The sequence below is a fragment of the Lepisma saccharinum genome, chromosome 1 (assembly GCF_977018435.1).
Source record: "Lepisma saccharinum chromosome 1, izLepSacc3.1, whole genome shotgun sequence".
Classification (NCBI taxonomy): domain Eukaryota; kingdom Metazoa; phylum Arthropoda; class Insecta; order Zygentoma; family Lepismatidae; genus Lepisma; species Lepisma saccharinum.
Window position 1 is genome coordinate 95,103,713 of NC_139229.1, and position 16,456 is coordinate 95,120,168.

Here is a 16,456-nt window from a genome sequence, read left to right on the forward strand (position 1 = left end):
TCCACTATCTCCTCTTTCCACCGACATCTTGGTCTCCCCCTTGGCCTTATTCCCACTCCTTGTGTATTGAAAGCTCTTACTGGCTATCTTCCTGCACCCATACTCTTCATGTGTCTGAACCATATCATCTGTGCCTAATCTATTCTGTCCTGAAGCTTCACCACCCCCACTGTCTGTCGGATCTCCTCATTCCTCATTCTATCCCTTTCAATCTTCCCCTATATACTCGCCTGCATCTTTCATTTGTCTCTGTCATTGTCCAAGTCTCTGCTCCATGTGTAATTATTGGCACATAGTATGTGTTATATATTACCTTCTTTCACCATAATCTTCGAGCACCTTGATATAGTCCACCACCCATTTGTCCTCTTCTGTTTACCTCCTCATCTATTCTTCCACTTCTCTCAATTATGCTTCCTAGATATTTGAAGCTCTCCACTACCCTCAACTCTTCCATGTCAATCTTAATTCTTGGTTCATTTCTGGCTCTGTTTCTTGTTGTTATTAGCACCTCACTCTTTTCTGCACTGAATTTCATTCCTGCTCTTCTGATTTCCTCATTCCAACTATCTGTACTTCTTCTTCCCTGTTTACCCATATTACTAAGTCATCAGCGAACAACAGGGCCTTCATCTCTTCCTCTCCTATCTTCTTCCCTACCTCTTCGTTAATTGCATCCACTGTAATTATGAAGAGCAGTGGGGAAAGAGCACTTCCCTGTTTTAGTCCATTACTTATACCGAACCACTCTGTTCTTCCCACAGGTGTCTTCACACAGCTCTGGTTGGCCTTGTATGTGCTCTGCACTCTGCACACTATTTCTTCCTTGACTCCTTTCTCTCTTAGAGCCTTCCAAATCTTTGTTCTGTCCATGCTATCATATGCCTTTTCTATATCTAGGAATGCCATAATCAGATCATTACCATACTCTTTCCTGCATTTGCCTAATGGTGAATATTAGGTCTATTGTTGATCTGCCTCTTCGAAATCCATACTGTTCCTCATGTTCAGCTCTGTTACTTCCCTTATTCTTTTATCTAATATTTTCTCATACACCTTTGCTGAGTGGCACATAAGTGTTATTCCTCTGTAGTTTTTACATTCCTTTCTGTCACCCTTCTGAATATGGGAACTATTAGTCCCTTTGTCCAATCTCTTGGCACTTCTCTCTCTTGCCACACTGTTTTCAACACTCTGTACAGCCACTGCACACCAATCACTGCAGTTCCTAGAATAATTTCCACTGGCACTTCATCTATTCCATGTGCTCTACCTCTCTATATTCTCTTCAGAGCTTCCTCCACTTCTTTCCATGTGAGATTATTTTTTTCCTTCCTGTTTTCTTTTTCCTTCACTTCTTCATGTTCATTTCCTTTTTTCATGTTCAGTAATTTCTCAAAATGATTTCTCCACATTCTCCTTATTTCTTCATCCCATTCTAAAACATTTCCCCTTTCGTTCCTTAATTTACAGCGGTCTCCTTTTTCTCTTCTCCTCTCACTAATCCATACAATAATTTTTTGTTCCCATTTACATCTTCTTCTAGCACTTTGGCCCATTCTTCCATCTACTTTCTTCTTTCCTCCTTTACTACTGTTCTTCCTCTTTCTTCTTTTCCACATACTCTTTTCGTGCATTTTGTGATTTACATTTAAACAATTTTCTAAATGCATCATTTTTGTTTTTCACTGCCTCTCTAGTTCTTTGATTCCACAATGGTGTTTCTTTCTTTCCTTGCTTGTCCTTCCACATACCGTTTCGGCTCTCTCTACTAATTCTGTTTTAAATTTTATCCATTCTGTTTCTACTCCTTTGGGTTCATCTCTTGCCACTTTTGTTTGCAATATTTCTTGATATTTCTCTTTTATCATCTTATCCTTCAATTTCCACACTCTTATCCTTCTCTTTATCTTTTATTTTCCATCTCCTCACATCTCCTACTAGTAGCCTGTGGCCACTGTCTTAAGTTCTCACTGGGTATTATTTTAATGTTGTTCATTTTCTTCTTTACTTCCTTGTTTAACAATATATAATCTATTACAGACTTTTGTCCATTATTCCAACTGTATGTTGTGATTTTATGGCTGTCATATTTCTTCTTAAACCAGCTATTACCTACTAACAGTCTGTTCCTTTTACAAAAGTCCAGTAGCATCCTTCCCTCCTCATTCCTCTGTCCCTTATCTATCTGATCCAAGTATTTCCGTATACCCTTTCCTGTCTTCCCACTTGTGCATTAAAATCACCCATCACAATTTGCCATTCCTTTCCTTCATGTTCTTCCAAGTCTTCTTCAAATTCATCTTTCTCCTCCCTTGTACATCCTGTTTGTGATGCATACACTTGAATTATGTATATTACTTACCCTCGTACATTCATTTTTAGTTTTATTATTCTGTCATTTACCCTCTATACTTCCTCACATATTCCACTTCTGACCACAAATCCAACCCCACTTCTCCTGCCCTCTTCAGTACCTGCCCAGTACAGTTTATAGTCTTTCCTCAATTTCTTTTGTCCTCTTCCTTTCCATTTTGTTTCGCTCATTCCAAAGATGTCGATTTCTCTTCTCTCCATTAGATCTACAATTTCTTCACTCCTTCCTGTCAGTGTTCCAATATTCATTGTCCCTATTCGTAGCCCGTGTCATCTACAATTTTCAGTCTGGCTTGCTTCTTTGTTTACTCGATTTTTTTAATGTTTTTGGTTGTCGGCTAATCGGGCCTGTCACAGCCTACACCCTAGTAGTGGGGCTGCCACATGTGGGTTCTCAGGTACACCCTTGTTTTCTGAAGGCAGTGGGGGCCCACACTTTTGTGGTGGTGTGTATTCACCATGACACAAGGCTGTCAATGGGTACGAGGGCCACTATTTATATTTTGAGCCTTGGCAACACTGATTGAAGTTAGGCACGATTTGACGTTTGCACGGAATCGTCTGGCATTATTGACCATAACGTACTTCAAATGTTTTGTCAATAGCTTGATTTGTGTTGTTTATGTTGCCTTGGAGATTGCGTGACAACAATAAAATGGAATTAACTCGTGAACATTTTCGTGTGATGATTTTTTACGATTTTCAACGTGGATTATATCCTTTGCCACTGTGAAATGCTGGTATAACGAATTTAATCGTGGCCGCCATTCGCTCACCGACGAGATTCACGAAGGTCGTCCAAAATCAGTTGTTGTTCAAGAAAACATTGATGCTGTGCAAAACCTAATACTGCAAGATCGTCATGTGACATACTGTGAGATTGAGGCAACCATAGGCATTAGTTCCACCAGTATATATAAAATATTACATGATCATTTAGCTGTGAGAAAGGTATGTTCTCGTTGGATCCCACACAATTTGACAAAAACTCAAAAAGACGCTCGCGTCAATTGATGCAAACAAATGCTCAATAAATACAATCGTGGTGCTTCAAAAGACGTATATAAGATTGTAACAGGTGACGAATCATGGATATATGCATATGAGCTGGAACGTAAACAGCAGTCGACTGTATGGGTGTTTCAAGATGAACCCAATCCAACAAAAGTTGTTCGCGCTCGAAGCACATCGAAACAAATGGTCGCCTGTTTTTTCGGGAAAACTGGTCATGTGGCAACTGTGCCTTTAGAGGAACGTAGAACGATCAACTCTGAATGGTACACAACAATTTGTTTGCCAGAGGTCTTCGGTCAAATATGGAAAACAAACAAACGCCGTCGGATCATTCTTCATCAAGACAATGCCAGCTGTCACACATCTCGTCTAACAACCGACTTTATGAACAGTAAAAAAATCGAATTGATGGGTCATCCGCCGTACAGTCCTGATTTGGCACCCAATGACTTCTTCTTGTTCCCGAATGTCAAGAATAAATTGCGTGAACAACGATTTTCGTCGGCGGAAGATGCCTTTGATGCGTTCAAAAACCATATTATGGAGGTGTCTCAAGAAGATTGGAAAAACTGCTTTGACAAATGGTTCGAACGAATGCAAAAGTATATTGACCATAAAGGAGAATACTTCGAAAAACAATAAAGCAGTTTTCAATGTCAAATTCCTGTTTTTTCATTGTTAGGCTCAAAATATAAATAGTGACCCTCGTATTTGTGGTATTTGCTGAGTATGTGCTGAGGAATATCACTGTTTATTTTGTTTTCCACTGGATTTGTTTCCTGTGCTGCTGTTCTTCAAACTACTAGTCTTCATCATCCTTCACTGTTTCCTACCTCTGGCTGGGTCGGCATAGAAGTCAAGCCTCTCCATTTTTTCTGGTCTTCCACCACTCCTCTCTTTCCACGGTGTTCCAATCTTGTCCTCTTCTTTTAACATTCTCCACTATCTGCTCCTTCCACCGACATCTTGGTCATCCCCTTGGCCTTTTTCCCACTCCTTGTGCATTGTAAGCTCTTACTGGCTGTCTTTCTGCACCCATCGTCTTCATGCCTCCAAACCATCTCATCTGTCCATGATCTATTCTGCCACCACCACCACTGGTCTGTCAGAATTCGTTCCTTATCCTAACCCTTCTAGTCTTCCACAATATACTGCTTAAAAATTTCATCTCCACCGCCTGCATCTTTCTTTTGTCTCTCTCTGTCATTGTCCAAGTCTCTGCGTCATATGTAATTAATGGCACATAGTAGGTGATATATATTACTTCTTGCATTTCAGAGGTACATCCCTGTTCCATATTAATCCTTGAACACTTTGATAGAATCCACATAGTACTAGTATTTATTATTTTTATATTCTGCAACATCTATACCATTAACAATAGATATAGATGCCATCAGTACAAACTGTGCCAACTTTATTGTAACCATTTGGGGAAGCTACATATACAGTTACATCTATAATTTTTAGATATAAATTACTTGTAATGGGCATCTGTATGGGGATCGAACAGGTCCATCAACTCTTCTCCCTGGAAATTGGTATTACTAAAATCAGAAAGGTTGTTATTTTAATTCTTGATATCATTGTTGATAACAAAAGTGCAGTTTCTTTAGTTAGTATTTTTAAAAGAATAGCCAAAGTATTGCATTAGATCGAGAAATACAGGAACTAGTTTGTATTTCCATATTCTAACATTTAATGCAAGAAATCAATTATAATGTGGAATAAAATTGGTTTATCTTTATTAGTTTATAATATTTATTATTGTATAATAACAATTCTATTTTTTATATATTTTTATTACTGTTATTATTTTTACTATTCAAGTTACATCATTGGCCTGACCCCCCTCACACACACACACATTTCTTTTGCAGGTATATTCAATATAGTGGACATTCGAAAAACATGTTCCACATGTTTTTACTGATATATGCTTTTTCTTTTAATCTACAGGATATGAAACCATAGATCAAGCAGCACAGAAAATTTTTCGAATGGTTTTTGGTTATGACAGAAGTAGAGGAAACTTTGAACGTGATGAATCCGAGAAACGCCTAGACAGTATTACCATCCAATCTCTCTATGTCCATTGCAGTATTGTCACAACAATTTATGAGCTGATAAAAACTGGTACATTGAAGTTATCATATGACGTGCATGACAAATTTTCAGAGATATGTTGCAAGTTAGTACAAAATATGAATGAACGTCAGCTGTATATTAGTCAACAAGAACTGGATGATTTCAATGTAGAGTTATCACGTCTGTACAAAATGGCAGAGTTTTTCCAGATACAGTTTCAAATACAGGATACATTTGATTTTTCACTTGATGAGGAAGAAGTAAATTTTGAATGTGAGACAATTAAAGATATGATATTCAGCATCGAAAAGTATTCAGATGAGGTTGATTCTGCAGTGAGCAACTTACTACAAAGTATAGCAGAGGAGATCGAAATACCTTCAGATGCAATTGAAATGGAAAGAAAGATGATTGTGCATGCAATTGGGACAACAGATAGAACTGGTCGTTGGTTTAAATGCCGTCGTTTCCATTGTTATTTTGTTAGCAATAATGGAGATGTGAAAATTGGTGAATGCATTGAATGTGAGAAAGGGGTAGCTGATAGAATCTATGACAGTGTTTTAGACAGTGATACGAGACTTGTCGGGGATAGAAGTAGGGATGTTGGTAGGCATAGAAAGCAGGGCAGAGGTGGGTATCATCCTAGAAAACATAGATTTCTTTATTATTAAACTGTATGCCTAGAAACCAGGAAGCAGAACAGCTTGCACCTATTATTTGTTTGAGACCTGTGCTGTGATTCAGATGCAGTTAATCTTGTGGCAACCCCATGCCTGGCTATGCCAATGGAAGAATTCATAGTATGTGGCAATGTATGTATGTTGCAGAAGTTTCCAAAGAAGCCTGTGATTGGCCTGCCTAGAGTCTGAAGTTTCATTCCATTGCCTGTACTCCTGTTGTGTGGATGCAACTCTGATTGACCCATATTGGATTCAACATTCACATTGGCTTGATCCATTTTGTTCAAGAGAAATATATTCTAAGCATGAATCAGTGGCATATCCCGAAAAGTTAACCTGGTTTACTGCAATAATTATTATTATCTATTATACACTCCCTATCAGATGGATTAGAATTAATTTTAAATAAAACATGAGGCATGCAATTAAAACAATACAAGAGTCATACAACTTCAAATTTTCTGGCAAATTTGATAATTTTTATAAAATGTCCCTTTCCACTGAAAATTGGACCTGAATTCCCCTTAATGTAGCAACACTGACTCTGCCAATGCTGTTTCCAGCAGTGGAATTGACTACACAGGCCATGTGATTTTAAATAACCATCCTATCACATAATTTCTTTGGCTCCCTAGCCCTCTTCATGTACAATTGAAGAGGAAACATGGTTGTCAGAAAGGTGCGATGGAGAGTGATCAGTGGCGTACATAAACCAGTATTTAAGTTTTTTAAATAATTTACTTAAATTCAAGTTTAAAAGCTTGTTTTTATACTTTGCATAATATATAATGAGGGCTTTCCCATATAGTAAAGTGAATTGTACAAAAAATATACCCGGCAACTTTGAGAATATGCCTCTGGTGCGACCAATTTGAAATTTGACATCTCTCTTGAGGTTTGTTTCTTTCCACTTGATAGCTAATAGGTGAAGATTTCGGTACAAAAACTGCACATTTTGGGATCAAAGACAGTATATAAAATGGCATTTTGGTGCTGAAAATGTTAAATAAAACCCTAAATATGATTTAAACTACACTTATTACATAAAATCAACATTTCCCTTGTAATAGCACATTTATTTAGTTATCAGAGTATTAAATTTACTCCTGTGTAAAGGGGTCCATTTTTGCTTTTCAAATATTTGCAGCAGAATTATTACATTTTCTCTGATTTGCATAACTCACAGGATAATTCAGACGTCAGAAATTGTTTCATTGGTAAATAAACTCCAGATTTCATATTTAAAAGTTTATTTTGAATATTGCAGTTCATTTCACATAATTTCGTAAAAAAACATGGTTGGAATATGCACATCACACCTTTCAAAACATGAAAAATGAACATTGCATTATGTTATTTTACATTTTGTGTTTTCGTCAAAAACAAAATATGCAATCCTCTACTAAGAGAATATAATAGTCAGCTATACCCTTGGAAGGGAAGATGAGCAGAAATATTGTATTTGAAATCAGCCACTCGAGGAACATAATTTTTTGGAATAAAATTAATCCAGCCATGAGAACCCAGAATCCAAGTTGGGACAAATCACAGGCATATTTCCCTACTTCGTACATTTTTGCTCTCCATGTATGTGTAGTGTCTTCATTTTCTATTCCATGAAGAAAATTACCTGTCTATATATATATATATATATATATATATAAGGTGAACACTGATTTGTTCACTGATTTGTTTGTTTGTGTGTGATTTTTATTAGTATGTTAACAAATATCCCTTTAGTGTACACAATTGAATTAGTTTTCAATAACTAGGTGGCTCTTCACATTCATCACATGGTTGAGAGTTGAGTTGATCTGATCACTCAATTTTTTTTCTGCTTACCAGGTTTCGGTTGGGATGTTATAACTCCCTGATGTTTCCATTTCACCCCTACATCATCCACCATTACAGGGGATGTGGAACTTTGCTGAAATCTTGCATTTGGAATGCCTGAATTTGTGGTGACCAATAATTATGCCCACTTGTGCGGGATATTCATATGGATGGCTTTGACTGACAGGGGTGACCGGTCATTAATTAGTAGTTTGTTCTGAGAGAATATATTTTCTGTGTGTCTGTATGTAAATTTATACTTCCATCTTTAAAATATCACAGTTAATTATGAAGATTTTATAACATGTTTCACTCTTATCAACATGTCTCTCCCGTGTGCCTTATTGAAATGGATTAGCTAGCTGAAAATTTGGATGATGGTTTTGTTTTGTTTCAATAAATGTTGTAGACCAATTATGCACTATGATTTTGTGGATACTACAATTTTCATTTGTGTGTGTGTGTGCATTAAGTTTTAATTATTACTGGTCTTCATTGAAAATGACGCTGCCAATATACTATAATGCCATTTTGTGATGAAGTTTCATTTGATAGAATAAGCTCATAAGGTGAATACTTCTAAAAAAATATCCACATTAACAGTTACATTTTTGTAGTAATAACATTTTCCTTTTACGACTTTTTGGACCAGCATTATTCCTATTTGTAGTTCATGTAAGAAAGAACCTATTGTTTATTTAAATTTTCAAAATTAGTATTTTTTTTTTTACAATTAAATTGGTCACACGGACAACATTGCAACCAACAGTTTTGCCAACAGAGATGGCAGACATATTAAGTTGAAAAAAGAAGCATTTTTGGTTTTGGGAATATAGTAGTGATGCATCTTATGAACAGATGGAAGAGTTTTCTGCGCCATGGAATTTCCTGTTCGAAGAAAACTTATAAGAGAAAGCAACAAGTGTGATTGTTTACTGATATCTGTGGCCATTGGCCACAATTTTGCCCCCGTACTATATCCTGTTAATGCCAAGCCTTGTCTACCAAGAAAAGTTAACTGTCTTGGCCCCATAGTTTTGGCAACCAATCGCCACTACCATCTGTGGCATTTGGATTTTGTTCGATACAACACCATTCGTGTGACTGGTTCAGTTATTGTATTGTTAAGGACATTCTGAATAACTTAAATATTGAATGGTAAAATGCAATAAATTGGTTTAATTTGCCTGTTGTTTGTTAAGGAAAGGTCAATTTACTTTTCAGATATCCATATCCAATTATTGTTATTAATAAACATCAATTAGATGGATTATTTGCAAGAAAATTGTTTGATGAAAAGTATAAAGTTGTTTGGTTTGTAACCCTTTCTTGTTTTGAATGTAGTTTGAAGGAGTTTTTTTCTTATCAACCTTTGCTTATAGAGTGAGTAATAAGATATTCTTGTTGAAGCCCAATTCCTAAATATATCGTATGTTGTTATATTATGAGAGTGTTTTATTATTTGTGGTGTGTTTTAATGTTTTTAATTATGTAATTAAGTATATGTGTGTGTTTTGCATGTGATATTTGATTTTAATTCTGTTTTTATAACTATATAAGATATCAAATGAAAATGTATCAATTAAATGCTAAATAAAAAACTTTAAAAATATTTAATGTTACACTCTCTCCTAATAATAGGGGGTAATTAAAGAAGTAATTTTATAACAGTTATGCCGTGTGCCAGCACTGCTGGCCTTGCTGTACCGGAGTGCACGCGCATGCTAATAATAATAATACATTTATTTAGGTGAAGTTCAGCCGTAGGGTGCTGTACTAACTCCAACTCTTGTGATTAGTTACATAATTAGGAGAATATATACAGTGGCATGCCCAGGATTTTCGAAAGGGTGTTCACGTATTCTCTATATTAGAAGCCAGCCCTCAGTTTGCCATCTCCTGCCTTTGATGTTCTTTTAGGAATACTGGGCCAAAGGGGGTTGGGGTTCGAAATTGGCAGTCTGAAAGTTGACTACTCACCGTGCATGTCCACCAAGCTGGAGAAATTTCATGTAACCCTCCACTTAAGGCTCACCTGGACCTTTGGTCAATGCCAGGGCAGTGTTTTTTTTTTTTTTTTTTTTAAAAAAAATCCTCTCCTTTCGAAAAACAGCTATGATATTCCAAAATCTTAAAAATTACATTAACTTGCAATTACTTCTAGAGCATTAACCTGAATCTTCGTGTGGTTTGCTTTCGCTGTTGTCTAGATATTCTCAATAGTTTCGTGGTTACATAAGTATTAAACTATTGATGTTTACTTAAAATTGTATTCTTTAGTATTTTATTGGATTTATTGGACCCATTTGAGTTGAGTTGTTGTTGTTAAGTCCACTGTATGCACAGATCGGCTAATTGAGACTTGACCTACAGTTTGAGATGGGATTTGACCTACTACCCAGATAGCACAGACAGCTTACTGGAAGCATGAAGCAAGCTATTAGCTGGATGAAAGCTTTTATTCAGCAATCTAGTTACCAGAATTGGAAGTTTGTTAGGCCTTTTTATTTCCTGCTCACCCAAAAATAGGCAATAGCTGAGCTGAATAGTTCTATGCACTAACCGATCTCCAGAGGCGGTGTCCGGGCATCGGGAGATGCAGTGATGACGAAGGAAAAAATAAAAATATTGCATTTAAAATATTTTAAAGAAGTGAAAAAATAGATTTGCAAGAAATTAATCACTTGACACCATAAAACAGCTAGAAATACGCAAGAGATTCGCTAAGTGTAGCGCATCGAAAGGAGAGGCCAGTTCTACCCCCTGCACCCAATCTTCTCGCTAGGTTTCTTGTTGAGTGCAATGGTCTCAAGCTGGCCAGGTCATCGCAGGAATTGTGTGAATCCAAGGTCATTCAATCGCTTGTCCCCCGCCCTTGAAGGTCTGGTCATAAAATACCTTTATTTAGCCCCTATGTTTACAACAGTGACGTGCACTGAGGAGTAGCTAGTCTAGCAGAGATAGATTAATTAATGTCACATCTATGAGGAGTAGCTAGTCTAGCAGAGATAGATTAATTAATCTCACATCTATAATTATTTTCAAATCACAATATTTATTGTCTTGTTAAAGCCACAGTTCATATGCAACACTTTCATTTTCACTCACTTCTCGTCCCTCGGTGTGATCCGCGGGCAAAACTGGCCTAGCTCGCTCTTCTTCCGCCATACCAGTTCCAGGTAGAAATGGTCGGCCGAAGGAAATGGGAAGATTTCTGCCTCTACCTCCCTTGTCCCCTTGCTCCCGCTGCAATGATTGAAAGCCCGTAGTTTCAGGTCCCCCAGGCTATCTCCTATAGGACAGATAGGGGATTGGTTTCCCTTGATTCTTTGTAAATCCTCTAAAGAACTCAAGCGAAAATTTTCTGCAGTACTTACGTATGTTTCTGTATTTACAGAACCTTATGGGATGTAGTTTTATTACGTGGGAACGTGTTATGTGCAGACAATAATGTTATGCTTTCTTTATTTTATTTATTTATTTTCAAATATGGAATATATAATGATTAAATTACAAATATTTGCTCAGGCTCTCTCTCACTCTCGTTTTAGTAGTGTTTTATTTAAATATACTAATCTTTTGGCCTCCAACTGATGTATTTATTTGGGCAAGAGAACCTACGTTCATATTGTTGTTGGTTTGGTTTATTTTACTTTGCTTTTCTGCCACATTTGGTTATCGTGAAAATGAGGATGAGTGATGATATGATGAAATTGATGAAGGGACCTCGAACAATCCGGGCCGGGATTCGAACCTGTGATGAGCGCGCATTCTTGTTCCTGTGTTGTACTCTGCAGTAAATAATGAAATAATTTGAAATGAAAAATGTATCTCAGAACTCAAGAAGCCAAATGAATATTATTGAAGAAACTACAAAAAAGTGTGTTTTGTTACCTGTTTTGTTTCTGTGCATAAAGTGTACTTAAAACACCAAATCAACCAACCATGGGGGAGTGGTTATCGCAGCGTGCTACGACACCAGGAGTTCCGTGTTCGAACCCCAACCTGGGTATGGGTGTTCTGTGTGTTAGTCTCTTCATTCATTTATCGCATCATCTTCGCAATTAACCAAATATGAGGAGAAAGCGGCGCTAAGTAACAAAAATCAAGTCAAATCATTGATTGATTGCTTTATTTGGTTTATTTTACTTCGCTTCTCTGCCACTTTTGGCAAATCGTGAAGATGATACAATATAATTGATGAAGGGGCACACTCAAAGAATACCCAAGGTCAAGCCGAGATTCGAACGCAGGATCTCTGGCTTAGTAGTCAAATCAAATTTTTTTTTTTATTTTCGAATGGGGGTCGAGGTTACGTGTACTTTTTTAGTACTCATTCATCATTTTGCAATCTTTTCCTGTTATTGACGTTCTATTTTTAGTAATACTGTGTCCTAAAGGGGGGGAGGGGTATGACCCACACCAACCCCACCCCCTTACAACCACAGCAGGGTTTCTGTTGTATCATCAAGATGAAACTTCTCCAAACCACTGCTATTCCCAGCACTGTAAAGCATGCAACTCTCCACAATTTACACAATGAAAGTAAAGGTGAATAGAAAAAATATAAGTAAGCAAAAGCATAAATTTACCCACGGTTAGTGTTGGAAAGAACTGGAAAAAGAGCAATTCTGGATCCATTGTATTTCCTTCATAGTATTTCTCCTTTTAATTTTCGCCCGACCCTGTGGCCGAGTGGTTAGCACATCGCGCTGCGACGCCAAGGGTCCCGGGTTCGAATCCTGGTCGGGCTTGGTTGTTTGTGTATGTCCATTCATCAATTTCATCATTTCATCACTCATCCCCATCTTCGCAAATTAGCCAAGAGGCACAAAACGCGAAGTAAAATAAACTAAATCAATCAATCAATCAATCCTTTTAATTTTCTTGCATTCTGTGCTTCAAATATCGATTTCGGAAAAAAAAATGTTCTTGCTTTACAAAACACGAAGTACTTCCCGTTGTTTTGTGTTTACTAAGTGAATTGGTTTATTTTACTTCGCTTTTGTGCCACTTTTTGCTAATCACTAAGATGAGAATGAGTGGTGATACATTGAAATTGATGATGGGGATACTCACAAATGCCCATGCCCAGGCTGGGATTCGAACCCAGGACCTCTGACGTCGCAGCACACTGTGCTAACCACTCCACCATGGAGACGGGCTTGTTTACGAATGACAAGACTGATCAATATATTTTTTTTATTTTGAGGTGACAGACATACTCAAACAGAACCTTTTGCCTAGAAAATCTTACCTTCAAACTAGAGATGGCCAAAAATATCAGGATTCCGAAAAATTTTAAATCTCGATTCGGAAATTTTACTCCCCAGATTTCAGAGAGAGAGGTTTAACATTTTTTTTTCAAGTAGAAATCTCAGATTTTTTTTTTTTTGACATAGTGGAGACATGCGCTTACAGCACCGTGAGATATTATTATCACACAGATTATATAATATAAATCGCATGACACATTGCATAACCTTGGCATTTGCCGTGAAGAAATATTGGCCTTTTTTCATGCCCCGTCCCCATGTTTACAGCCACGTCAGGGTTTCTCTGGAGTCGTCAAGATTCTTTCCGAGTGTCCAGTGGGGTATGGTGAGGGTCATAATCTTTCATCAATATTCATTAAAAAAAAAAGGAAGGAAGAAAGGAAAAGATGGCAAAATTAGGAATTGAGGAATAACTACTAAAAAGTACACGTAACCCCTTCGAAAATCCTGGGCACACCATTCGAATGTCGGCTAATTCCACTTGTTAAGATGAAAAGCACACATTGAACGACATGAAATCTCCTTTTCATTATCAAAACAACAATTGGTGGCGAACCATGGTTTGCGTGGACCTCAGCTTCAAGGTGAGCTTCAAGGTGAAGTAAGCGTCGATCCGCTCCAGTCGCGTTCGGTATGAAAGAAAACGAGAAAATGGCCTAAAATGCTGATTCTTCTTACCTTTAAACACTACAATTGAGGTGTTTGCATTTCAGTTGGCATCATATTTAATAATTCTCGTCGTATGGGATAGATTTATGTGTTTTTTGTAGTTGTAAGGTCTGTGGTATGAGCTTTTACATTGAATTGGCAATGACCTTGATGTTTATCGCAGAGAAATATTGTGCCTCTCCCCCTCCGTTGAAAGATCGACCCTGGTGTTTGGCAAATCTTGGGATGACTACGTAAAAATGTCACGCTTCGCCACTGTGTGTGACTGCCATGCGGGAGACCCGGGTTCAATTCCCAGGGTGTGTATCTAAGGTAGGAATTTTTCCGGCCTTGTCCCCGCATAAAGCGGCTCTGGGGCTCACTCACCCTCAAATCAATGGGTGCCTGAGGGCAACTCAGGGGGGGTAAAGGTGGCTGGAGTGTTGGTGTTGATGACATCACCTCTAAGATATCTGAGATCCAGAATGTGTGGGGCCCTACTCCAACATCCCCTAAATGTGCCTTCATGGCACGTTGCTATATGCACAGGAAATTTAAGTTTAATTTTAACAATCAAACTAAAGTATTAAACTTTTTAAAGAAATTGCAAGTGCTGTGAACACATTACACTTGTTTTCCGTGTACCGGAAGTAAATTAAGCTCATGGCAACAATTTATTAGTTCGTTTGTTCTTTGGAATAACCACCATACTAATTACAAATTCAAGAAATAAAATTTTATATTAGCATTTAATAACATTTCCCCCAAGCAGAGAGGCAGGTGTGAATTTGTTGCACCAATGCCAAATTGTATTTTCGCCTCAATGCATCGAGGTATATAGAGTTCAGCAATGACAGATCACTCGATCATACAGTTTGTGTAAGTTTTATATCCGAATATTTTATTGTTTTTCTGGAGTCGATGTGACATTTTTTTACATACTTTTCTATCCCTCGGAGTGACTAGGCAGAGTGGAAAGAGCTCATGTAGCTGCCTTTTCTAACACTCAACTAGTTGTTGGATATAGCTATACAATCTGACAAGAAGGCTGGCAGAATCAGGCACGTATCCCAGAATTCCTTTCGGGGGAGGGGGTGGGGGCTGAACACCATTTTTTAAAGGGATATAGATAGAACCTCATAATTGTATGTTTAAGGCCAGCTGTGGCACCAAAATGGTGAGGGGGTGCAAGGAAAGTTTACTTTCTCTTGGTAGACAAGGCTTAGCATTAAGAGGCCATAGTGTGATAGTGTGAAGGCAAAAAAATGGGGAGCAACTATCCCCTAAATCGCCACTGTTTAAGGCTGTCATTTTAATCAGAACGTGAAATCGGAACATTTTCTACCACTCAACTCCTCTGTTTCCATGCATTAACATTGTGTGCCGGAACCATTTTAGTATGTGTGTTTGTCCATTTCTTCTCATCAGGCATCAAAGCATCTATATACCAGAAGTGTTTTTACGAAGCTGTTACACTTGCACGGGGGATGCACAACGCGAGATTCGAACTGTGCTGGGAACTGGACGCAGACAGTTCTCGAATATTTCTCTCTGATTCGAGCCTGAACACCACTGATGTGTCTTGTCCTCCCATGTTTTCAGCTCTTACAAAAGCCGAAACCCACCAAATTGTTCATATTCAGGCTTAAGCACTCGCAAGTGTTCAAAATTGTCTGTTGAGTGTGTGTCGAACCCAGTAGGCTTAAACAAAAGTATTTTTTTATGCCATGAAATTCTCGGACTGCATACACGAAATTTGGTCCTGACATAACTAAATCATCACCCAAAACTTTGATTTTCAGTTGATCTGTGCAGATCAATTATTTTTTAATAAACCGCTCCAATACCCGGTACTGCCGAAATATTCACGTTAGCGAGAGAACCCTTCGATCTCTTCGGCCCTCGACCCGAACTACTTCTAGCACTACGCTGAGGCTCCGGAAGTTCCGCTGTCGTCAATGTCTTCAGCTTTGGGCCCGAACTGGATCTAGTACAGAACATTCCCTGACATTCGCTACGAGACTCGGCGGTAAGCTGCCCGGCATCAGCGCTTGTCTTTCCCGGTGAACGGGTCAGCGACAGTCGCTAGAGTCGGCTATAAAATTACAGTTTTCGTATTGTGTACTAACCTTGACTACAGAAGGTGTTGAAAATGATGTACCTCTGCTGGAACACATTCCTGGCATCTCCGAAGGAAATTGGCATTTACACGTGCAAGTTCGTCTACTGTAATTCTCCCGATTTTTCGTACAATACTGTCTTTTAACTCAAGGATGGTGTGCGGATTGTCTTTGTATACTTTATTTCCCCATTTTCTTTCCACTTTTATTCAGAACTGACCCTGTTACTCTAAACTTTTTACAAGGTTTAATATAAGCGACTGTAGCGGACCCGTTCGCCGGGAAAGACAAGCGCTGATGCCGGGCCGCTTGCTGCCGAGTCTCGTAGCGAATGTCAGGGAATGCTCTGTAGTAGACTTCGTTATTTTACGGAAATTAGTCCTTTTCATTTTCGAATCACTAGATCTTATAAAGCAAC

At 38.1% G+C, this 16,456-nt stretch overlaps 1 protein-coding gene across 1 annotated transcript in view; it reads left to right on the forward strand.

The window, feature by feature from the left end:
- LOC145998384 (NFX1-type zinc finger-containing protein 1-like) overlaps window positions 1-9,606 on the forward strand; it is a 61,571-nt gene extending 51,965 nt beyond the window's left edge. The window contains exon 11 of the mRNA XM_083134791.1: window positions 5,350-9,606. Coding sequence (XP_082990917.1) covers window positions 5,350-6,152 — 803 coding nt within the window. The 3' untranslated portion in view covers window positions 6,153-9,606. The remainder of the gene's footprint in view (window positions 1-5,349) is intronic.
- The last annotated feature ends 6,850 nt before the right edge of the window (window positions 9,607-16,456 follow it).